Source organism: Balaenoptera musculus, chromosome 3 (genome assembly GCF_009873245.2).
Source record: "Balaenoptera musculus isolate JJ_BM4_2016_0621 chromosome 3, mBalMus1.pri.v3, whole genome shotgun sequence".
Taxonomy (NCBI): domain Eukaryota; kingdom Metazoa; phylum Chordata; class Mammalia; order Artiodactyla; family Balaenopteridae; genus Balaenoptera; species Balaenoptera musculus.
This window is the reverse complement of record NC_045787.1, coordinates 164,910,823-164,935,372: the sequence shown is the minus strand read 5'-3', so window position 1 is coordinate 164,935,372 and position 24,550 is coordinate 164,910,823. Positions and strand designations below refer to the sequence as shown.

At 53.4% G+C, this 24,550-nt stretch overlaps 1 protein-coding gene across 3 annotated transcripts in view; it reads right to left on the bottom strand.

Annotated features, from left to right (window-relative positions):
* MYO1F (myosin IF) overlaps positions 1 to 23,573 on the bottom strand; it is a 29,849-nt gene extending 6,276 nt beyond the window's left edge. The window contains exons 1-19 of one of the 3 annotated variants that reach the window (XM_036846813.1): positions 23,449 to 23,573; positions 14,742 to 14,879; positions 14,173 to 14,262; positions 13,996 to 14,090; positions 13,536 to 13,623; positions 13,321 to 13,410; positions 11,343 to 11,474; positions 11,042 to 11,176; positions 10,670 to 10,802; positions 10,268 to 10,464; positions 9,431 to 9,511; positions 9,238 to 9,324; positions 8,319 to 8,405; positions 7,656 to 7,823; positions 6,407 to 6,492; positions 3,201 to 3,282; positions 1,595 to 1,701; positions 1,038 to 1,136; positions 805 to 949 (exon numbers count right to left, since the gene is read on the bottom strand). In XM_036846813.1, the coding sequence (XP_036702708.1) occupies positions 805 to 949; positions 1,038 to 1,136; positions 1,595 to 1,701; positions 3,201 to 3,282; positions 6,407 to 6,492; positions 7,656 to 7,823; positions 8,319 to 8,405; positions 9,238 to 9,324; positions 9,431 to 9,511; positions 10,268 to 10,464; positions 10,670 to 10,802; positions 11,042 to 11,176; positions 11,343 to 11,474; positions 13,321 to 13,410; positions 13,536 to 13,623; positions 13,996 to 14,090; positions 14,173 to 14,262; positions 14,742 to 14,879; positions 23,449 to 23,451 (2,043 nt within the window). In that variant the 5' untranslated portion in view covers positions 23,452 to 23,573. Of the gene's footprint in view, positions 1 to 804; positions 950 to 1,037; positions 1,137 to 1,594; positions 1,702 to 3,200; positions 3,283 to 6,406; positions 6,493 to 7,655; positions 7,824 to 8,318; positions 8,406 to 9,237; positions 9,325 to 9,430; positions 9,512 to 10,267; positions 10,465 to 10,669; positions 10,803 to 11,041; positions 11,177 to 11,342; positions 11,475 to 13,320; positions 13,411 to 13,535; positions 13,624 to 13,995; positions 14,091 to 14,172; positions 14,263 to 14,741; positions 14,880 to 23,388; positions 23,418 to 23,448 lie in introns of those variants that run through there. The other 2 variants (XM_036846811.1, XM_036846812.1) reach the window with 2 other exon arrangements.
* Positions 23,574 to 24,550: the final 977 nt, after the last annotated feature.

The following is a 24,550-nucleotide window of genomic DNA, read 5'->3' as shown; positions in this document are numbered from 1 at the left end:
AAATCTGAGCTTGGCCCTGGTGTACTGGGTTGAATAGCATTCTCCCAAAACTCCTGTCCACTTGGTGGGAACTTATGATTGTGACCCCATCTGGAAAGAGGGTCTTTGCAGATGTAACCAAGTTAACATGAGGTTATACTGGAGTAGGGTGAGCCCGGGGACTCAAATGTGTTCATGAACGAAGGAATGAAAGAAGAAAAGAGGAGAAAGAAAACAAGATAGGAGGAAGGAGGGCAAAGGAAAAAATGAAGACGGTAGAAAGAAAAAAGGGCTGGAGGAAAGAAAGAAGAAAGGAAGGGTCGAAAAGACATTCTGAATTCCCTGGCGGCCCAGTGAGTAGTTAGGACGCCACGCTTTCACTGCTGAGGGCCCGGGTTCAATCCTTGGTTGGGGAACTAAGATCCTGCAAGCTGTATGGAACGGCCACAAAAAAAAAAAAAAAAAAAAAGAAAAGAAAAAGAAAAAGACACTCTGGATAAGCTGTGAGTTCTCATCTCCTCCAAGGGGATGTCACCACAGGCGGCCATGTGTTTCTTCACCTGCTTCCTGGCCACCATGGACCGTTCAGCTAATTTAGTTTTTTTTGAGCACCTACTACATGCCAGGCACCATGCCTTGGACTTTCTGTTTTGTCTAATCCTTGCCCTGATCCTGCGGTGTGGCTATGACTCTCCCCACTTTCCAAATGGAGAAACTGAGGCTTGGAGGGGAGAGGAAGCGTGCCCACAGTCGCACAGTGGCCTGAAGAGCAGGACCACGCAGGTGATGCTGGTGTCTGTCTGTCTGTCTCTCACACACACTTACGGACTCAGGGTTCTTGACGAAGACCTTGGTGCTCCCCATCTGGTACTGGTCTGGCTCCATGTTGACCGCCCGCAGCAAGTGCTGGACCCCCTGACGCTCGTCCCCACGCCAGTGCGGCCACGTCTCGGGGGTCAGAATAGCATACCTGGAGGGGGAGGGCAGGGGAGGGTTTGAGCAGCTAGCAGGGCGGTTGGGTGTTGGGGCCAGGGTGTGTGTGGCGGAGGGCGCCTCACCTCTGCAGGAACTTGGCAAACTGGCGGCGGTAGGCGAAGCCTGCCCGGCGCACCCTGATGTTCTCCTTTAGGCCCAGATACTCCACCTGGTGCTTGACCCTGGAGGGAGGGCAGCCTGAGTCCCCTGGTGGTCCTGGGAGTTGGGGGGGGTGTCTGGATTCGTGCTGGAGGCAGTGGGGGTGAGTTCTGAGGTCTAGGGAAGGAGGTTCACTGCTGGCCACAGAGGCCTGCTTGAGAGTTAGTTTTGTGCATTGGGGGAGCCTCGGTTCTGGGGGATCTGTGTTTGTTCGGGGGTCAGTTTCAATTTCAGGGGGTGGCACGTGGGGTTTGGGGAATGAGGGGGACTGTGTTAGTCCCTGGGGCATCCTACAGACAGTCTGGGGTCTTCCCTTGGGGTCTTGATCAGTGTTAGGTATAACCCTGGGGCCCTGAGGGGTTTTGTGCTGGTCCTAGGGGTCGGCTTGGGTGAGCCCTTTGATGGGTCCCACGACCCTGGGGGGGTTGTGGAGGGAGGGTCAGCTGGTGTGGACTGGCCCAGACGGGGCGGGGGGGGTCACCTGTTCTCCTCCCAGTCACGGGGCCTCTTGGTCTCGTTGGGCTTGATGCAGCGGAGGTAGTGGGGTGTGCACCTCTTCAGCGTGGATACCAGGTCATTGGCTTGTTTCTAAGGGAGCGGGGAGAAAGTGGAGGTGGGGAGCACAGATGGGACCCTCTGGCCTCTCTCTCTTCCCACCCTGAATACAAGAGACAGGACACCCTGGCTGGGTGTGTGGCACCTGATGGACCACGGGCTCAGGTGTCCCTGGTCCATTCCGTATGTGACTCTGTTAACACGTATCACATGGGGTTGATATCGTGCATCTACCTGACCCTCAAACCGCAAACCAGGAGCTCACATGTCTGCCATATTCACCACTTAGCCTGGCACAGAATAAGTGCTCAGTGAACTTTTTTTTTAAAAAATTAATTTGTTTATTTTTGGCTGCGTTGGGTCTTCGTTGCTGCGTGTGGGCTTGCTCTAGTTGTGGCGAGCAGGGGCTACTCTTTGTTGCGGTGCGCGGGCTTCTTCTTGCGGTGGCTTCTCTTGTTGAACGTTTGTTGATGGAGTAACTGAGCACGTGGGAGCATGTTGCCCAGAAATTTCTGCCTGTCCTTTGGGGCACAGTACTTTGGAAGCAGAGAATCACGTGTGTGTGTCTGAGAGGCTAGGGTTGTGCATTTTAGTCCCTCAGGGGAGACTAGAAAGGAAATCATTCCAGGTGGGAGGATCAGGGGAGCGGCAGGAGAGACCCTGGTGTGGATCACAGCTCTGCTGTGTGATCTGGGCCAGTGACTGCACCTCTCTGAGCCTTGGCCTGCCATCTGCCAGATGGGACTAGTCCCACCTCTGTAAAGTGTCTTATGTTTGCTGCCAGCACTGATAAGTGCCCCATATATGGTTATTGAAATATTATTAGGATGGGACACCCATGTTCATAGCAGCACTATTCACAATAGCCAAAAGGTGAAAACAGCCCAAGTGTCCATCACTTGGAGGAATGGATAAGAAAAAACGGTATATCCGTAAATGGAGTATTATTCAGCCTTAAAAAGGAAGGAAATTCTGACACATGCTTGAACCTTGAAGATATGCTCAGTGAAATAAACCAGTCACAAAAGGTTAAATGCTGTCTGATTCCATTTATAGGAGGTCCCTAGAAGGGTCAAATCCATAGAGACAGGAAGTAGATGGTGGGGGCCAGGGGCTGGGGGAGGGGATGGGGAGTGAGTGTTTCATGGGGACAGAGTTTCAGTTTGGGAAGATGAGAAAGTTCTGGAGATGGATGGTGAGGATGCAAATGCAAACGTACTTAATGCTGCTGAGACGTATACTTAAAAATGGTTAATATGGTAAATTTTATGTGTATTTTACCACAATGAAGAAAAAAGTGACACGACCAAAAGACCAAAAAAGCAAAAAACAAAAAACATTAGGATGATGGTTCACTTCTGGATTTAGGGAGTTAGGAGGACATTAAGGAAGCTGGTCCAAGCTCCTTAACCCCAGAGCTGGAAGAAGGCCCTGGTGAACAGAGGGTGCCAGAGGGAGGGGCAGAGGCCCTGGGATGGGGGAGGGATTGACGTTGGAATGAGGGAAATGGACCCATCCCTCCCCATGCCCACCTTGATCTTGGAGCCGGCTGTGCTGGGGCGGCCCTTCTTTTCTACATCCAGCTTCTCGGGAAAGAGCATCCGGAGGAAGGCCCTGGGCAGGGATAGAGGGGAGGTCGGAGGTGCAGCTGGAACTTGGGTGCCCTCCCAGAGGTGGGCTGTCTAGGTGCCTGGGACCCAGAGGACATGCTGTACAGTACGGTTCTTTCTTAATGCTAGGGGGTGTGATGGTGAGAATCAGAAAGTTGGTTTTGTCCATTTGGTTCCTTGATTTATTTGTACTGTTAGTTTTTCCTCCATGATCATGTATGACTTGGGTAGCAAGTAAAATAGAACAAAGTTAAGCTAAGTGATGCAGCATCTCGGGCAACAGGGGCAGGTCCCCTGGGAGGAACCATCTGACAGGCACAGGCTTGCACGTGTGTGCAAAGAAATATGGACAAGGATCTTGTTGCTGTAGCTCTGTTTGTGATAGCCATAGATGGGCACAACCTAAGTGTCCATCAACAGGGGATCAGTTAAATTCACTTTGGTGAAACTGAGCAGGATCCTGTGGGGCCCTCCCGGAGACAGAATCCCCCACCATGTCCCCTGCCTCTTGTTTGTAGAAAAGCTTTAGCCTCCCAGGCCTTCTCTGAGTTCCAAAGAGCAAATTTAATCAGGAAAGTGAGAAAATGCAGAAACGAAGGAAAGCAGCCAAGCAAGACAAAATAATAATAGTTCAGCTGTAAAACAAATTTAAGGACTTTTAGTTCCTCCTCAAGGGCCATAGATAATATCCTGAGCCATATCCTTGAGTTGTTTTGCAGATATTAAAACCCCCATCAGGTAGAAGAAGCTAACTATGTGCTGACCACATAGTGCATAGACCCCAGATTGGCTGGAACTGGAAGGTTGATGATGGAGATTCCAGAAACATCACTCTGTTACCTCACCATCAACCAATCAGAAAATTGTGCATGAGCTGATCACACACCCTGTGACCCTCTCCCTCATGCTGTCTTTAAAGACCCTTCGCTGAAAGCCATCAGGGAGTTTGGGTCTTTTGAGTATGAGCTGCCTATTCTTCTTGCTTGGCCCTGCAATAAACGCTGTACTTTCCTTCACCACCACACAGTGTCAGGGGGTTGGCTTTGCTGCGCATTGAGCGAGGGGCCCAAGTTTGGTTTGGTAACATTGTTACATTCACAGCTTCTTCCTCCTTCTCAGTGAGATCTTCCCTAACCACCATAACCCAGAAGAAGTGGACTGCTTAATAGATGCAGAGTATGTGTTTAGGGTGATGAAATGTTTCTGAACCTAATAGTGGTGATTGTTACACAACATTGTGAATGTACTTAATACTTAATGCCACTGAGCTGTATACTTTAAAACGGGTAGAAAGGTAAATTTTATATTTTGTGTATTTTATCACAATTAAAAGAAAGCAAAAAAAAAAAAAAAGAATGAATGATGCCCTCCTCACTGTCTACCCCTTACCAACTTAGTTCTTCTTCACACTTGTCCCAGTGGTTCTCACACCTCAGTGGGCACCAGAATCACCAAGAAAGCTTGTTGAAACACAGATAGCTGGGCCTCGCCCCTGGAGGTTCTCATTCACAGGTCTGGACTGGGGGCCAATAATTTCTAACAATAATTTCTGGTGATGCTGAGGGTGCTGGTCCAGGGACCCCACTTTGTGAACCACAGCTCTAACTCTGTGCTTTACAATATGGCAGCCATGGGTCACACGTGGTTCCTGAAGCCCTTATAATGTGGCCTGTCCAAATTGAGATATGCTGTGAGTGTTAAAATACACACTGGATTTCAAAGAGTATGCAGTATGGAAAAAGAGAATGTAAGTATTTCATCAATAATTTTTTAGTACTGATTGCATATTAAAATGCTACTTTGGGTATACTGAGCTAAAGAAAACATTAAAAAAATGTCACCTGTTTTACTTGTTCAGCTTTTTACTTTCTTAAAAAAATTGTTTCACTGTTTAATATTCCACAGACAATTAGTTATATGGTAAATCTTTTACTACAATTCTGTTTTTTAAAAAGAACAAACTCTAGACGAAATCTGACCAGCAGATGTGTTTTGTTAGGTACACATGGCTTTCTTTTTTTGTGCGTGTCTGTGTGTGGTAAAATACACAAAACAACATACAATTTACCATTTAAATCATTTAAAAATGTACTACTCACTGGTATTAGGTACATTTACATTGTTGTGCAACACCTTTTTACTTTTTAAGTGTGCTTACCAGAAAGTTTAAAACTACACGGGTGGCAGGAATGGGGACTGACTGCAATTTGGCATGAAGGATCTTTTGGGGTGATGCACGTGTTCCAAACTGGATTGTGGTGATGGTTGTACAACTCTGAACATTTACTAAAAACCATTTCTTAAAATGGATGCATTTAATGGTATGTAACTTATACCTGAATCAGGCCATTTAAAAATAACTACATGTGTGGCTTCAGTTCTATTGGATGTGGAATAATATTGGATAGCATTGCTCTAAATCAGTGGTTCCCAAACTCTAATGTACACATGACTCCTGGGGTCTTGTTAAAGTGCAGATTCTGATTCAGTCCATCTGAGGTGGAGCCTGAGACTCTATGTTTGTAATCAGCTCAGAGGATGCTGACGTTACTGGTCTAGTAACCACACTTTTATACGAACCACTGTCTTAGAACTTTCACCCATGCTGTATTTGCCTTTTTTTCCCTCTAGTTCAATGTCTGTCTCGCCACTTGGCTGTCAGCTTGATGAGAGCATCTGTGTTCTCTGACCTGTTCAGTCCTCTACCCCCAAAAGTTCAAATGATGCCTGGTACACAGCAGCGCTTGAATAAAATTTTGAGGTATAAAAAGATGGAACCCGGTATGCTGCTGTGATCAGGGAGATAGATCCATACATATGAATACAGAAAAATGCACAGCGAGATGTGTTCTCACTGCGTAAAAAGGGAAGCCGTCCACACCAGCACAGATGCTTGGGTTTGCAGAGGGCAGCATTGGAAGGGCCATAAGGAACTGCTGCTAGGGCTTTCCTCACTTCCCGCTGTGGACCTCGGGCTACTGTTTAATCAGAACCAGTCATTAGAAACACAGCCACCCCCCCCACAAAGTTTATGGCGCGATGGGAGCTCTGGGGAAGACGGGGTGGTCTCTGGGCCTCCCCCATCCCCACAAGGAGTTGCCCAGAGGCTCCCGCCTGGGACCACTCACTGCTCACTGGTCTGCATCAGCTCTATGAGGTCGGAGAAGAGGACATCACGGTTCCTCTCGCAGAAGCCGCTGACATCATAGGATACCTGGAGGAAGGCGGCGTGGCGGGAGTGAGGGACTTAGGCAGAGGGTCGGGGGGGCATCCTGTGGGGGCCTGCTCTGGGGTAAGAGGACTGGGTGGTGTCTACAGTTCAAAATAGGGGGTCGGGGGCAGCATGGGCCCGGGGTCCCTGGAGGTCTGATGTTCAAGGTGAGGTTGGAGGGTCAGGGCTGCAGTCTGGGTCAGAGGTGAAGGAAGATGGGGGTCACAGTCCAGATTAGGGGGCGGGGGCTGCAGGCTGGATCCTAGGGACGGGGAGGTGACAGTTAGAGCTCAGATTGGGGGGTGAGGGGCTGCAATCTTGGCAGGGGTGGGCCCCGGGGATTCCACGACTGAATTTGGTGTCAAAAGGTCAGATTGAGCATCTGTATTGGGCTTGGTTGGGGGGCTGGGGGCTGGGGGACTGTGTCAGGAGGGTGACAGCACTGGCTGGGGGTTGGTGGGGGGGGGCTTTGGCCAGGCTTGTGGGCTGGGTCTGCCATCCGCAAGGTGGGGGCCCTGCATAGTTTCTGTCGGGGCTACTTCCTGCTGAGGGAACACGGGAGCTCCAGCCCATTTTAGGGATTGGTGGGCTGCAGTACGGCCAGGGGGCCCCTGAGGTTCTTCGCTGCCCATGTTAAGGTCAATGGGAGAGTCTTCAGTCTTGTAAACTGGGGAGGGGGGCCATGGCCAGGGTCGGAGGCCAGTGGATTTCTAAAGCCTTGGCTAGGGGTCTGTGTGTAGGGGGCTCCGGCCTATCGTGGAGGCAGTGGCTGGCAACATGGCCCTGGGGACTCCAAGTTGAGATCAGAAGGAGGGGGGCTGTGTCCTGGGTCAGGGGGATAGTGGGGCTTACAGCTCAGATTGGGGCTTGGGGGTCTGCTGCTTAATTTGGGGTCGATGGGGGGGAGTTTGTGTCCTATAAGGGGGGGACCTGTCCTGTTAGCTGGGAGAGCTGTGGGCTTGATCATGGGCCAGTGGGTTCCACAGCCCCGGCTGAAGGGCCATAGGTTGGGGTGACAGGCCAGTTCTTGGGGATCAGTGGTAGGGGGTCTGTGTTTCTGGCCAGTCGGGGGAGGGCTGGAGAAGGGGGCCGGTGGAGTTCTTCAGCCCTGGCTGGGGGTCTGGGCGGAATCCCCCTGGGGTCCATGGGGCGGGGGTGGGGCGCACCTTGCCCGCGTAGTGGTGGATGACGAAGCCGGCACTCCAGCTGTTGAAGTGCTCGTGGGTGCCCACGGCCGCCTGCAGCTTCTGCAGCAGCGTCTGGTCGGCGCCGCCGCCCGTGGCGTGCATGGTGGCGCACACGTCGTCCAGGACGCTCATGATGCCTGGTGGGTTCTGCGGGTGAGGGCGTCGGGTGGGGTGGGCGGGGCAGGGATCAGCCTTGCCCGGCCCCGCCCCCGTCTCGCTCATTGGGGAGGGAGAGGAGAGGCTTCCAAATACAAGAGCAAAAGGTGCTGGTGGGGGGCCCAGATGTATGGGGGCCGCTGTGGAAGCTCGCTGGTGCAGGATAGGGTGGGGGACCCCATAAAGGATCCATGCCTGTATCCCTTCCCCAGACTGAGATGGCGGGGGGATCTGTCAGCTTTGACCCCTCTATCCCCAGCAGCCTGCCTGGGGGGATGTTTGTTGAGTGAATAAGTGAAAGGTGAGCAGGTAAGCAGAGTGAATGGGCAAGGTGGCTGACAGGTATCGTAAGTGGGGCTCCATCTGCCCAAGGGGGAACATGGGTGAGAAGGGCCTACGGGGGCTGGAACCGCCCCGGCTCTCCCAGCTCTCCCAAGCCCAGCTCCGGGGCCCAGTGAGAACCCCCAAATCTGCCCTGGCTCTCACCAGCTTGTTTTCGATGAGGTCACAGACGATTTTGTTGTTGAAGTACTGGATGGGGGTCCAGCGGATGCCCTCCTGTACGTACTCCTCCTGGTGGTGGCAAAGGGGGCAGGGATGGGACCAGGTGTCTGGGCAAAGGTGCCTATGTTTCTAGAATTTGAGCTTCATGAGGATGGGTGAAGGAGGTGTGACAGATGTTCCCCCCCACCCCCCATATAACTCCTCTTCCCATCTCATCACTTAGGACTGTCTCTGATAACAAAGCCCATTGCCCCGTGTGGGGCAGGTCGGAAGTTTCCCCAGGGGTCCAAGAATTGAGCCCCAGTTGCCTGAAGTGTGACCTTCTCATGAATACATCCTATTTGGCTCTTTAAAAAAAATCCCTTTCTGGGGACTTCCTTGGTGGTCCAGTGGTTAAGACTCTGCGCTTCCACTGCAGGGGGGGGGCATGGGTTTCATCCCTGGTGGGGGGACTAAAATCCCGCGTGGAGTGGCCAAAAAAAAAAAAAAAAGAATGGTGGTTTTTAAAAAAAAAATCCCTTTCTCACTTCTTCAGTCATCTCCTGGTATTTGCCCTGAATCCTAGTCTCAGGCTCTGCTTCTATGGGACGGGTTGAATGAAAACAGCAGGGAATTTTGTCTGTCCTGTTCATGGAGGTCTCCCTAGCAAGGCAGACAGTGCCTGGTACACAGCAGGTGCTCAATAAGTAATTGTTGAAGGTGTGAACAAAGAGGCTCTTCCCTAGCCCTTGTCAAACCTTTAGAGGCAGAAAACCTCTCCTGAAGGAAGGAGCTTGGACAGGTCAGCAGAGACAGGTGCCAGTGTGGGGCTGGGGTGTCCCCTGGTTGCTTGGCAACCTTCATGGTCCTGCCTCCACCCCCAGTGTCCCCTGCTCCTGGCCACTTGGCTGCCCTTGCCCACCTGTTCAGCCTTTAGGGTGAGTTCGATAAAGATCTGCTGTAGCTTCTCGTTGACGAAGTTGATGCAGAACTGCTCAAAGCCGTTTTTCTGCCAAGAGAGGGAAAGAATGCTTCCCTAAGTGGGCTGATGCTGGAGGCCGGGGCCACTGGGCCACCCTAGAGTGGCCATGGGCTGGTGGCAGTGTCATACGTACCTGGAAGATCTCAAAGCCATAGATGTCAAGCACACCGATACTGTACTCCTCCTGGGGCTTCTGCATGGCACGGTTAATGGCCTGTGATGCGGTGGGGACACTAGGTGAGTGGCCTGCCACTCTCTTGAAATGCTCTTAGCAATGTTCACAGGCTGGGTCCCCTCCCACCAGTTTCTCTCCTGCCTTCCCCACCTCTGTGCATACCCCTTCCCCCATCGGTCATTCCTATGAGAAACCCAGGTTTTAGAACATCTGGGTTCCTGCCTTGGGAGCTGGCTCTGCCCCTTAACCACTCTGCACCTCTACTTTCTCATCTTTAAAATGGGTAATAGTAGCAACTCTCTTAGGGGTCTATTTTCTAAGAATTAAATAAACTGATGCATGGAAAACAGAACCATAGCGGGCACACATTAGGTGCTATGGAATGTTGGCTACTACAGTCACTATTCTTGACCTTGACACGTCCCATTCTCATCCACCCCCGTCTAGTCCATCACTTTGTCCTCCTGACAGCCCCCCCCCCACCTCGTGGCTCTCAAACGCACCCACCCCTGTCCATCCCAACAGCCCCCATCTCAGTGCAGGCCTGGACGTTTCCAATAGACCCCTCCTTCCTGGGCTCCATGCTACAGCCAGGAAGCCCCTAAATCTCCCATCAGATCACCTCCTGCCCTGCTTGGCGCCTCCTACGGCTGGGCATTGGTGAGGTCATGCCCACAAACTGGTCATGACAGTCAAGACGCCCCCCTCGCCACCCCCCCCACCGCCGCTGGGCTGGTCCAAGCCCAGGGCCTGGTGCTGTCCCTGAGCTCCTCTCCCACCCCCGGCCCCACTTGCCTCTACGAGGAAGTTGAAGAGACGGGAGTAGAGCCCCTTGGCCAGGGCGTCCCGAGTGTAGGCTGCCTGCTCCACGTTCAAGGTCACGTCAATGGACTCGCTGCGCCCGCCCCAGCGACTGTCCATCTTGCGGCTGGTCAGCTTCTCCTGCAGCCGCCCGCTGTCTATGCCCAGGAGGTAGGCAGGGAAGGCCAAGACTGCCAGGTGATGGGGCGGGTGGGGGGAAGGGAGCAGTCCGTTGGGCTCTTGGGTTTCTTGTGAGCGCCCCCATCTCTCCCCATTTTGCCCAGTGACACCGATCTTGTCCTCATGGGACCTTACCCCCAGGGGGCCACACAGGGAGGAAGCAGGTCACACATGCATACACGCCTCCACCCCGCCCTCCACAGCACCCACACTCACGGTCTGCACTCTCCACCCGGGCATAATTCCCATCTTCGCGGAAGCTGATGTTTCCCAAGTGCAAGATCCCTGCCACAAGCTGCAGGACCAGCTGCTGGACATTGGGCGGGATCCCGATGACCTGCATGGCACTCTGGGGGCACAACAGGGACAGAGCCTGTGCCACAAATCCCGACCTCCAGGCTGCCCCCTGGGTTAGGTTTTGGGGGCCATGGCACAGACCTGGGGAGTCAGGACACCTGGGTCTCTGTCTTGGCTCTTTCACTCATTTGCTCTGTAACCTTGGGCAAGTTCCTTCCCCTCTCTGGGCCTTGGTTTCCCAATTTGTAACACGGGAAGTTTCCCGGGGCTGGAGGGGCAGCTGGCGCTCACCAGAGTCTCACTGAAGTCGCTCCGGTCATCGGTGCCGTCGACCTTGTAGGTGTCTGCTTGGTTGAGGTAGTAATAGTAGTCGGGGGTCATGAGCCCCAGGTTCTGCCGCTGCTCCTGAGAAGCCCCTTCCAGCAGCTGGAGGGCAAACGATGCTCACGCATGTGGTGGTGGATTGGCCCAGCCCTCGTAATCCCCGAGTCCTCACTGTCATGGGCTTCCGAACGCTGACCCTCCCATTGTCTCCCCCTGGGCTCCAGGTGGGGCGCCCTCTGCCCCAGCCCCACGGCCCCTTTCCGTGCACCTGGTAGTAGATGTGGAAGTTCCTCTCGTTTTCATTCTGCATGACCACTCGGGATTTCTCCAGCAAGAAGTTGGAGATCTTGCCCCCATCTGGCTCCCCACCGCGGCTGAACTGGATCTCAAAGTACTTGCCCTGAACCCGAGAGAGCCACATCAGCCCTCCCAGGGTCCCAGGGCTGCAGGTGAGGAAGGATTGAGGAATCGGTCTTACGAGCCTGGCCTCTGTGTCGCTCTTCCCCATGTGACCTCAAGTTGCTTTTCTCTCCAAACCTCCCACTTACTGTTCTTTTCACCAGCTCCTTCCCTCCAGCCTTTGCTTAAGCTGTGTCCTGGGTCAGGAATGCCTTTTCGTCCCTCTCTGATGATTCAAGCCCTCACTCGGGGCATCTAGCCCTGTGCCTGGCACAGAGAAGTATCACAGTTTATTGACAGCTCCCCAGTTCCCCCACCATAACACAGAGGCCTCCATGTCTCTGTGGAATGCCACTGGTTCCAATGATCCTGGGTGTCTCCCATATGTTGTCCCTGAGCCCAGAGCAAGGGACCCACACCATCTTTGGTCTCTGACTCCATCTGGGTTCCACTCTGGCTGGAGGTTGGAAGGCAGACAAGCCCCTTATTTCTCCTTTCTGCCACCTACATCCAATTACAATACAAATGACATCATCATACTACACAATTAAACACCTATAATGTATGACAAATACTTATTCTATTGTATAATAAAACTATATAAAATAAAATAGAATTACATATTTTTGAGATTCATTCATGTTTTGGTGTGCATTAGTAGTTTGAAAACACAGAGTGTGTGATTCCATTTATACGAAGTTCTAGAACTGCTGAAACGAATCCACGGTGAAAAAAGAAAATATCAGAGTGGTTGCTTCTGGGGTAAAGTAGGAGTAGAGATCAACTAGAAAGAGACAAGAGGGAATTTTCTGGAGAGATGGTGATGTTCTGTATATCGGTAGGGGTGTGGGTTGCACAGGTGTATACATTTGTCCAAACTCAGTGAATGGTCCCCTTTAGATTTATATATTTTGCTGTTACTTTAAAATAAATAAAAGAGAACTGCAAAATTATATTGGACTATAATTAACGATCTACATGCTGAAGTGTTTGGGGGGAAAGGTATGATGTCTACAGCTTAGTTTGCAGTGCCTCAAAAAAAATGGATGAATGGAGATACGATTAAGCAAGTATAGTAAACTATTAATGGCAGAATCTAGGAGATGGGCATACAGGCGTTCACTGTAGTATTCGTTCAACTTTTCCATGTATATGAAAAATTTTACAATAAAATGTTGGGGAAGATACTTCAAATATAATTATATTATAAAATATATTAGAAAATAAAAATATAGCTAATAACTATAACTAATAATATTTAGGGAAATTAAAAAATATCATTAGTGTCGTAATTCATTAATCCATTTCCATGTTCAGGCATTTACTGAAATTATTGAGGTCTATGAAATGGATATTAACATCATTCCCATCCCAGCAGAGGAGACCCACAAGGTTACATTGTTTTTCTTTGTCCAAGACACACTTCTAAGCCTTGACAGAAACTGATGATAAATCCAAATCCGTTTACCTATTCTGTCTTCCATTAGGCTCAGCATGGCACCTGACCCAAAGAAGGACTCCAAGAACCATATGATGAAAGAAAGAATGAATGAGGGAATAAATGGGACCTGAAATGTGAATAGGAACAGACGTAGCCTGGTTGCAGCCAGGGGAAGAGTATTCAAGAACACTACACAGACATGTCATGGCCTCCACAGATATGCTGATGGGGGACTCTTTTTCAGATGAACCATGAACAGGAAATGAGTCTCCCAGTAAGGAGCAGGTATTTCCTGTATTCTCGAGAATACAGGTGAGAGAGAGAGAGAGAGAGAGAGAGAGAGAGAGGGAGGTCAGTGTGTCAGTGTGGGGGGAGCATCTGCTCCAAGCAGGTTGCAGAGACTCACAAAGCGACTGGAATTATTGTTGCGCACAGTCTTGGCATTGCCAAAGGCTTCCAGCAGTGGGTTTGATTGCAGGATGATGTCCTTCACATGCTGGGGAAAGAAGCAGGTGGGTTGGGAAGAGGTCAGACTGACGTGGGGTGTGGGAGTTCGGGGTGGGGGGGATGAAATGCCGTGCGGAGTGGGGAGACTCAGCCCTTCTTTCTGTTTCGCCTTACCTGGACCTTCTCGCCTCCGCCCGACACCTTGGAGATGTAGCCCATGATGTATTTAGCTGCCACCGTCTTCCCAGCTCCACTCTCTCCACTGGGGATGGGTGAGGGAAGGAATAATGAGTGACCAGGGGTGGGGGAAGTGCTCTTTCCAGCGTCTGATCCATCATTCATTCATTCATTGAATGAATGGCACCTACTGTGTGCCAGGCAATAGTCCAGGCATTGGGGATACAATAGTGAACAAGGCAGATCCAAATCTCTGTCTTCCTGACATTTAGATGCGACAGATGGGCAATAACAGAATGAATACATAACGTATATCACGGGTCAGATGGTGACAAGAAAAGTAAAGCAGGGCCAGAGGCGGAGAGGGGCAACAAGGGTCTGTTTGGATCAGGAGTTCCAGGTAAACCTCCCTGGGGTGATGATGTGGGCATGAGGGGCTGGGACCCCCACTCCGTACCTGATGATGACGCACTGGTTCTCACAGTCAATGAGCATGTTCCGGTACATGTTGTCTGTGAGGGCATAGATGTGCGGGGGATTCTCGTACTGGGCCTGGCGGGGGAGGTCTGGGCTCAGCCTAGGGCTAGGGCCCGGGGGTCCTGGGGCTGTGCCTCCCACCCGGCCCCGGCCTCACCGCGCCCTGGTAGAGGTCGATCTCACGGTCAGTGAAGTAGGGCATCTGCTTGAAGGGGTTTACGGAGATGAGCACGGAGCCGATGTAGGTCTGGTTGGAGGACGGTTAAGGGCCGTGCAGTGTCCCGGCAGGCTTTGTCCCCCATGGGCCCCTGTTCCCACCTCCTGCTCCCTTGGGGCTTCCTAGAGCCCCCATGGCTTGGAGGAAGAGCTGGAGATACTCAGACACACCCTGGGTCTCTTAGGAAAAAACTGATCTGGATCCAGAATGGGGAGAATAGAATATGCTGTGGCTGACCTAACCCTGGGGCAGACAGAGCAGTGAGGGCCAGGGCCGCCCCCCACCAGGGCCCTGCTGTCACTCCACTGTCCCCTGTCCTAACACCCAGCACTCTTACTGCCCATGCCCCCCATTCCTGTGCTCAGTTATGTGTGTCCCTTCCATGCTGCAGTCCCTCTGCCAGCCTTCTCTGCTCTCATCCGCACACCATCTCTCCATCCATTGGTCAGTCAGTCATCGTCCTGTCCCTCTGTCTTTCGTCTGCCCACCCCGCCCGCGGCCCAGGGTACAAAGATGTAGTCGTCCATGAAGCGCTTGCGGAGGTTGCCCACGATGGCGTCCTCGGTGATCTGGGGCAGCAGCACCATGTCGTCCACGCCACTCTGCTTCACATTGTGGCTCTGCCAGTGGAAACGCTCCTTGCTGCCCTGGGGGTGGGGGTGGCGGGGTGGCGGTGAGCCCCTGCAGGGGGCGTGGCGGGGGATGGTGCCTCAGCACCCCCCTCCTGGCTCACCTCCATCATCAGCTTCTGATGCTGGCCCCTTCCCCACCACCTCCCTTCCTCCTCCTGCATCTCTGGGACACCAGGACAGGTAGGCAAGGTCTAGTCCCAAAGGAGGAGGCTCGGATACATCGCTCAACCCTCTCTTTTGGTCCCGCCATGCCTCCACTTAGTATCCCGTTGCCATAGAGGAGACAGCGATGCCTGGCCCAGCAGGGCAGAGTGTGCTTGGGACTCTGGTGGCTGTGGCAGGAGAGGAGGGCATCAGAGAAGGCTTGATGGGGGAGTTCCCACCCTGCTTCTCACGTCCCCAGCCCCGCTCTCCCTGCCTTGGCCCAGGCTGAGTCCCTGACTTCTCCGTGGCATTTGACCCGCTGCCACCCCTTCCACCTCGAGATGGACTCCTTCCTCCCCTTCCCATCCTCCTCCCTCGGGGTCATCCTAGCCCATCCCTCTGAGATTCTCTCAGCCACCATGTGTCTGTGATCTCCGCCTCTGTGCCTGGCCGTGACTCTGGTCCTCAGCTCGCACAGCCTTCCCACCATCCCTGCCGTGGGCTTCTCCATCCTCAGAGAGCCAGCTCCTGCACCTTCCCAGGCTCCCACTTTGCCTTCTCATTTCCTCCCTCAGCTTTTCATCAGATGACACCTTCCTTAGGCCCCAACGAAGAGACTCATACACAGGCGTTCCTCAAAACCCTTCCTCCAGGAAGCCTGCCAGGAATGCTCTCTCCTTTCAGCCCAAACGAACTCATCCAGTGCCTAAAACGCTCAAGCACACTGGCTCTCTCAGGCCCCCTCTGCCTCTGTTCAATATACCCCTGTCATGGAGGAGTCCAGCGCACAGAGTGATGGTGGCTTGGAGCTCTCCTGTCTGGTGAACTCATGCTCAGACAAGATGTCCCTCCTCTGGGAAGCCCCTTACCCGCCCCAGACCTGGAGTTCCTGGAGGGCAGGGATTGGGATTGAGTCCTTGCTAGTCCCAGCAGGGAGGACCTATCGAACAAACAAGGGACAAGGGCAAAGAAAGAAACCCAGCTTCAGAGGAAAAACCCCCAAGAGCAAAGATGCTGGGAACCAAAGTCAAGTCTTCAAAGATGACCAGGGTTTGCCAGGCAGATTCTGGGGAATGGAGATGGTGCACTGGGCCCATCTGGGAAGGAATTCAGGCAGGGATCAAGCAGGAGGGTCAGCATGAGCAACTGTAGGGCAGAGGTGGATGAGAAGCCAGTCTCACCTGGGGGCACTGGGGAGCCACAGAGAGTTCCTGAGCAGGGGAGGTGCTTGCTCAGATTCTGGACATGCTGATGACCCCGGGGGCATTCGTGGGAGAATACCCACAGACACTAAATGAACCCAGTCTTTGGTGAGGGGGTAGATCTGGGTTCTAATCCTGGCCGTGTGACCTAACACTGATCAGAGCCTCAGTGGCCTCATCTGGAAAATGGGAGAAGCAGCCTCACTTCCCAGGGTTGATGTGAGGGATTAACTGCTTTGGGGAACAAAGTAGGGTAGGAGGATAATCCCCGGGCAGAGGGACACTTGACGGAATTAACATTCACCAAGCATCTACAACATGCCTGACGCTGGGGGCAGATGTCACCAGTATTACTGGCAATCCTCACAGCAGTTCAGTGTGGTGTAGGCTAGGAGGGAGACTGGGACTTGAGAAGTATTTGACCCTTGACCAAGGATGCAGCTAAACTGTTTCCAAGGATGTGGGATTCGAATCTGGGTCCATCTGACAGCAAAGGCCAGGTTCTTGCATCCACACTCATGAGTGGCTGGGAGCCGAAGGGTGTTTGGGGTGGGATGTGAAAGCCGAGAAAGGTTTTGATCAAGAGCAGGGAGAAAGGGTTCACCAGGCAGAGTGAACTGCCTGGGCAAATGTGCAGAGGTGTGACCGAAGCAGGAAGAGAATGCAGAGGAGGGGGGTGGGCAGGGCTCAAACCCCTGAGACTGCTTCCAGCCTGAGTATTGAGAGTGAGTTTTTCATATGACAAATACCATCTCATCTCTCTGTCTATGGCTTCCTATCATTGCCACCTCCATGCCTCCACTCCACAAAGAATTCCTGAGCACCTACTTTGTGCCAGTAACTTAGGACTTTGGGAAGAACTCTTTCGCTTCCTCACTGTGTTGCCTCTAAGCCTTTGCACATGCTGAGCCCTCTGCCCAGCACACCCTTCCTGCCTGGCTAGTGCCAACCCATGCCTTAAGGCTTGGCTCAGGTGACGCCTCCTCCGAGAAGACCTCCCTGACTCCAGGACAGGTCAGGTACTCCCTCTGGACCCCCCAGCCCCCAGGCATCCCTCACCATAGCCCCATCCACGTTCTGGACGTCATGCACAATAGGTGGGCTGTACTGCTCCTGGGGGCACTTTAAGAATTGTGGGGGACTTCCCTGGTGGTCCAGTGATTAGGACTCCGCGCTCCCACTGCATGGGGCATGGGTTCGATTCCTGGTTGGGAACTAAGATCCCGCATGCTGCGGGGCGCGGCCAAAGAAAAAAAAATCGTGGGAGCATATTTGGTTGTTCCAGGGATGGGGACATGGCTGGGGACATGGCTGGCATTTAAGGGGGCCATAGGTCCCCTTAAATTTGCACATGTACCTAATTACATATTTTACAAATACATAATCGTCCTGCCCTCAGCTCCCCACCCCAGCAGAAGTTCATGTAAGTGACAAACCTGTTTATAATCATTGGAACCGAGAACCAAAACCTATATTATGTACAAACAGAAAACCTATGTATTTTTTGCATGGTTGATACCCACTGCATTTTACAGGAAAGTGGCTATTGCGTAGCAAGGGAGGTTTTAGTTTTGTTCGGATTTCACTAAGAAATGTCCAGCGTTCGGAAGCTCATGCTGCTGGTGAGGTTAACGTGTCCTGCTTGTGGCGGGGGGGCTGTCTCGCTCGCTGAGATGCACCTGTGTCCAGGTGTGAGCACCTGGCCGCCCCAGTGGACGTTCTTGGGCCACTGGCCTGAGCACTTTCATCTTTTCATGCACATTTTATTCTAAATAACTTTCTCCTCGCCTTGCAGGGGGCCACATTAAATGTTTTCGGAGGATGGAAGTCTGTGTGTTTCACTGTTCCATTTCAGCGTTTCAAGGGGAGCTGCCAGGATGCTTGTTATAAGAAGAGGGTGCTGGATGTGATGCCCTGAGAACCCCAGGATGCAGTGGGAAGGGCGGGGTAGGGGGAAGACAAGGTTGTGAGAGCAGGGGCACGGAGGTGTTGGCAAGTGTGCCCAGGGCAGAGGCTGAGGTTGGAGGAAGCCAGGACCTGGGGAGGCCTGGAGGTGACAGGGGCTGGTTGGGAGAAGCAGGGAACTGTTGACCGGACCCCCAGCTGCTGAAGAACTTCCACGCTCACTGGAGACTCAGAGGGACCCCATGGAGAGCGTTGTTGACCTCAGGGTCAGAAGTTGGATCTGGAGGTCAAGGAGAGAGGACTGCTCTTGGGGAAGAGGGAAAGAGACTTCGGGGAGAGGAGGGGTCAGGGGAGTGTATTTCCTGTTTTCAAGATGGGGAGGCTCGCCAGTGTGTTGGTGAGAAGAACCCATGAAATTCGAAATTCAGGGGTGAAGTGGTGTCATTCACGGACCCAGTGGGGTTGCTCTTTCCCTGAGTCGGTGTTGGGAGGTTGGGTAGGGGTGTGTAGGGGGAACAGGAAGTGGATTCTCTCTCTGAAGACCTCAAGGGGTGGGGCTTGGGTGGTAACCATGGTAACTGAGAACAACAATACATAACAATAGTTCACACGCCACTGGCACTTATTCTGTGCCAGACTCTGGTCTAAGCTTTTTTCAGTGAATTACCTCTCTGCATCCTCTGGGCACATGCCGAGGTCAGTACTCTGATTAGGTCCATTTTGTGGAAGAGAAAACTATGGCCCAGAGAGGTTAGGTGTCCTCCGCAAGGTCACACAGCAGGAAGGGAAGCCGGGTCTATGTCGGGGTTGGGGGGTGGCCGGGGTTGGTGCTTCAGGTCAGAAGAGGACAAGGAGAAGACGAGATTGGTCCTGTCCAGGGTTTCCCCTTTGGGGTCACCCCGGTCTCCATGCTCTTGGGACCCCGCAGGCTCAGCTGAGACTCAAGGCCACTTCCTTTCTCTGAGGTCAGAAGCCCCGAGACTGGCTGTGTCTGGCTGGCTCTCCTGACCCTGAGGACTTGGTTCCTCTTCCTGTCCCTTCCTCCTTCCCCCACCCAGCTGAGTGGGCCTTTGCCTCTAGTAGCCCCTGCTATCTCTCCCTCTGTGTCCCGCCCCAGGCAACCGGGACCCCCAGATCCATCCTAGCTCTATGCGATCACAAAAACCACGGGGTTGTTTGTGGCAGCGGGAGAGGTTTTCCTCAAGAGGGTACAGTGTGAGGGAGGAGAGTCGACCATTTTGGCAAGGGATGGATTGGGTGTGAGGCCTGGCTTAACAGGTGGCTCTGTTGACCCCAGGGAGGCCACTTCATTTCTCCAAGCCTCAGTTGCTCCATCTGTAAAATGGATTCCATAATGAATCTCCTCTGTGGGTTTGCTAGGGGAAGTAAATGAGACAGTGCTGAGAAAAGATGCACTGGGGTGCCTCAGGAAATGGCAGCCGGTGGCCCCAAGAGCATTTAATAGAAGTGATCAGTGGCTTGACAGGATAGAGGAGCTGGTCGATGTAGACTCATTGAATGAATAAATGAATGAAGTTTCATTGGGATGAGACTGTCCCCTGCCCTGTGTCATGGGTGTCCATCTCTCTGTGACCCCCAAGTCTCCAACCGTCAAGTTGAAGCTGTTTGTTCCTTTCTTGGAGGGTGAGGGTACCACAAAGAGGTTGTGGTCATAGTTGACCACAAGCCAAGGATGACTCAACTGGCTGGGGTTCTTGTGAAAGATAGTCAGGGGTCAGAGGTGGCTGGGATGGGAGTGGGAACGTAGATTCTAACTTCAGCTCTTCAGAGAGGCTCCCCTCAACCCACGGCAGAGGGTATGGAGGGGTGGAGCTTCCCTGGTGCCAAAGGAGGGAGGGCCAAGGTGATGGCTCCTGTAGGGCTGGGGCATTGGAGCCCTCTAGTGAACACACTTCCTGAGCCCCTACTGTGCATGGAGGTAGGTGGGAACCAGGCCTAGACTCTGCCCTTGAGTAGTTCAGAAGTGAGTTGCCCAGGGGAGACAGTGATCCCAATCAGACGGTGCTAAGGAGAGCTGAGACAATCAGAGAAGGCTTCCTGTAGGAGGCAGGCTTTGCAACATGAATGCCCCAGACCGTGTCAGTGGTGGCAGCAGGAGCCATGGGCCAGGAAGGCCTTGGGTGTGTGTGGGACACCAGGATCCTAGTTTCTTTGGAACAGAGAGTCCAGGTCCAAATGAGGCAGGGGTGGGCAGCCTGGGGAGTATGGGGGTCAGCCCACACCCCCAGGCGGCCTCTCACCTGGCAGGAGGAGGAGGAGGAGGAGGTTGTAGGTCAAGGTGGCTGTTAAAAGTGTGACCCTGGGGATCACTGAGTTGAAATCCTCTACTATTTTGGGTTGTACGGCGGCTCGCCTAACCTCTCTGCCTCTGTTTTCACATCGGGCAAATGGGAATATTGAGGGCCATGGACCTCACGGGGCAGTTGTGCAGATTCAACAAGGCCAAGCTTGTCAAGAGGAAACACTAGCTTCCCTCCATCGCCAACAGCAGCAGCAGCAGCCTTAAGCTGGCGGATCCCACAGGCACGGGGCACAGGGTCAGGGGGAAGGGCTGGATGAGGGTTTTGCAATTTGCCCTAACTGCTCTGGCCTCCCTGCTCCTGGGTGGTGATGAGCAGAGCCCCAGACTGGAGAGAACAACGAAACAGCCACTTCCTTCCTTGCTGGGGCCCTGTGCACCGTGGCTGCCAGCCGGCGGAGAGGCAGAGGCGAAGCTGTTGTGGCATCGGCTGCTGGAGCTGCCCTCCACCCCCGGCCACGCCCTGGGGCCCCGGTGTGCCCCTGGAGCCTTGGTCCTACTCAGTGGGGTTCTGGGGCTACACCCTGTGTCTCTATACCATGCAAACAACATTCTCATCTCTAAAAGCTCTCAGGTCTCCCCCTCCCTTGGGAGGGGTGTCTCAGTTTTCTCTTGGCCTAAACAGAGGCCATTCTCCAACATGTGGGGACCCTTGGCCTTCTAGAGTCTTTCTCCCTAACTCTCTCTTGACCTCCCAGCCTTTTCTGTCCATCCCCGTGGCCGCCGCCCCTCGATCAAGCAGCCACATTACTGGTCTCCCTGCTTTATATCTGTACTTTCAAAACAACCACGATTACCCTCAGGTCACCATCATTGTCAACCAAGGACAACCAACTGCTGCCTTTACCTGCCCCCCAGCCAAAGCCAAACAGAAACTGTTGATGACCTCAAAGCCAGCACCACCAGCTAACATCAGACAGAAAAACGTTGACGGATTCCACCACCCGTTTCCCTATCATCACTCACCACCGTCACCACTTATTATCACCAGCACCAGCAACCCATAATAACCAACCACCATTGACAATAACAACCACGATCACAGTACTAGTCATCAACAACCACACATGACCCACTACCATTGAAGCAGCAGTCAACCATAGCCCTTTCCAAAACCAGTGATGCGTCACCACTAGTCCCAAGACCGTCACCAAAAATCAGCAATGAACAACCAACAGCAAACAAACATTATCGTGACCACCTAACCTCAAATGATGACCAACTGCCATCATTCCACAGATCAACCCTCCAGCTGAAAACGACCAACTACCAACCACCAACATTCAACACTAGCTGGCACCAAAAGCAACCATTACTATCGCCAGCCCATCCACAAGAACCATGGTCACCACCAACTTGGGACAACTGACAGCAATGACCACCATCACAACCAATGGCACCAACAACTCAACTCCTCTACAGTAACCAAGAACGAGGCACATCCATCCACCACCACCGCTAACTCCCACCATGAATGAGCGTCACCCACAGCGGCAGTTACCGTGTATTGAGCACATACTATATGCTCTTTAAAGCACTTTATGAACATTGTTTCACTGAATCTTTCAACACTCTTCCTGGCACCCATTACACCTCCAGGAAGATGTCAGCACCCCTAGACAGAGGTTTTAGCCTCATGGATGGATTCCACTTTTTTTTTTTTTTCTCTGTGGTCCTCTTGCATGAGTTTTTCCCTTCCCAGACACGGTTGGCCAAGCAAATCATTGACTAAGCATTTCACACGGCTTCCTTAGGAGGGGCTGTTTTCTCTCAAGTAGCAAATCATTTCCTGTGTTCTTTTGATCAAGGAGTCTTCCTGGCTTGGCTCCGTCTTGGAAGAGTTTCCATCCCAAGCCCAGAGCTCTAGCTGGTGGTTTGCTTGTGAATTAATCAAAGGGGTCCTTGGCCAGTGATGCCCAATTTATCACTGACTTTCTGAAATAAGACGTTATCTCTCAGGCTAAGGCAATCCTTGCCTCCACCTTGGTCAGTTGCGTGCTGCAACTGCCAGAAACACTACAGTTGTCACCACCGGCTCTGTGACTGTCCCAGCCGCCCACCCTCATTAACAGAATGACAAAAAATGAAAGCTGAAGTGGTTTGCAGAGGCACGGAGTCGTGGGAGTGACATAGCCAGCCCAGGCTCTCTCTTAGTGTGTGTGACATGATGCTACTGCATCTAGACCCAGGACCATGACAGTCTCCCCAACCCTGTCACCACAGTCATCATCAGACCTCCATCTCCCCAGGTGGCAATGCTTCTTTCTGGCTGCAGTGTTTTTCCCTGCCACCCTCCCGGGAGAAGGGTACCGGTGGTGGTACGGACACGCTGCATCTCACCAACTCCTGCTTCTGTGATTGCTACAGCCAGCCCACCCTGGCACCCACACCAGCATGCTGTCACGCCACCATCACTGCAACCCACCGCCCATTTGACCCATCTGACACAGCTTCCCCTCCCAGCTGTGGACGCAGAGGGGCTGAACCCAAAACCCTCTGAACGTTCCAATGGAGAGATCCCCCAGACACCTTCCACATCTTGACAAACTTCCAAATATGACATATGTGGGAACTGAGACTCACAGAGGGGAAGTGACTTGCCCAAGGCCACACAGGGAGGTGAGGCACCAAACTCGGCTGGGAACTGGGTTCCCTAAGCCCCAGGAAAGGGATCTGTCCCTGTCCCTGCAGGCACTGCGTGATCCCTTAGGACCACCTTCTGTCCTCCAGTTATTGCTCCATCCTTTGGTGCCCCATCCCCATTCTGTCCACCAGCCGATGGGAGTTTGGTCCCCTGTGAGGGATGCTGGCAGCACTTGAGCTGCACTGCGGGACCCCAAAGGGTCTGCTGTGCCCATTCCCATCATCTCACTTTCTGATGGTGGCCTCTAGGTGCCTCCACCTGGCTGGTGCCGCCACCCCTGCACTCCAGGGCCCACCCTGAGGGACTTACCATGGTGGGGGCTGGTGTCTGGGCCCCTGGGGGGTGTCTGGCCCACCCTGAAGGACTTACCATGGTGGGGGCTGGTGTCTGGGCCCCTGGGGGGTGTCTGAGTGGGTCGTGGCAGGGATGCAGGCTCAGGGGGCTCCAGGGGGCGGCTTGGGCATGGCCCTGTTCCTGCTGCTTCAGCGGACTCCCAGACCTAGTTCCTCTTATGACAGCCCCCTTCTCACTTCCTTTGTCGGGAGGGGCCGCGGCTACAGGGGAGGGAAGCTGGGCCTGGGGGCGGGGAGAGAGCCCAGGCAGGGCTGAGGCAGCTGGTTGTCTGGGGCTCTGAGCCTGAAGGGAGAGGTTAAGGATGGATGCCAGCGGCTGTCAGACCCCAGAAAGCCGCTTCTCCAACTCCTCCGGGACGCGGCTGCAGCAAACCGCACCGCAGGTCAGCAGGCTGCAGGACTGACTGCTCCTCCCTGGGCTTCGAAGCCACTTCAGATGTATGTCTCCTCTGGGCATCCCTGAGCAAACTCCCACCTCCAGAGCCGCTTCGGCTGGTCCTTCCTCCAGAAGGGACCTCGGGAGCCAGGTGTGTTTGTGTCAAGGGGAGGGCAGCGGGAGTGGCGGGGACCAAGAATCAAGGGCACCTGGAAGGTCCCAGACTTCGGATGTCACATCTGGAATTAATGACCCCCAGCTCTGTTACTTCCGGATCTCCGCATTTTTGTCATCGTAAAACAGCGGCACCTGGCACACGTGGGATCCAAGTGTCGGCCCATCTCCGGATCTTTAGGAGACCGGCAGGAAATGGCAGTTCCTAGAGGCTGTCAGCTGCCACACATCGAGGAGGTGGCGGGGGCAGAAGCCGACCCTGGGTGAGCCTGGCAGGGAGGCCTGTGGCCAGGGGTATCCCTGGGCTCCGGGCAGCACACCACACCCTGCCTAGAGGCTGGCGCGCCGCGGCGCCCCCTAGTGGCCACATGTGGGGAGAAGCCCGTTTCTCCCTGGACCTCCTGCGCAAGTTTGCTCAACCGACTGGCTTGGCTTCCGCAAACCTCGGCAATGCTTCCAGCCACTAGGAGTGAAGAGTCTGGAGGACCCCCACCTTGTTGAGGGCGTCAGGGGAGGCTTCTGGGAGGAGGTGATGTTTGTGCTGAGAGGTGAGTTGGAGTTAACTAGG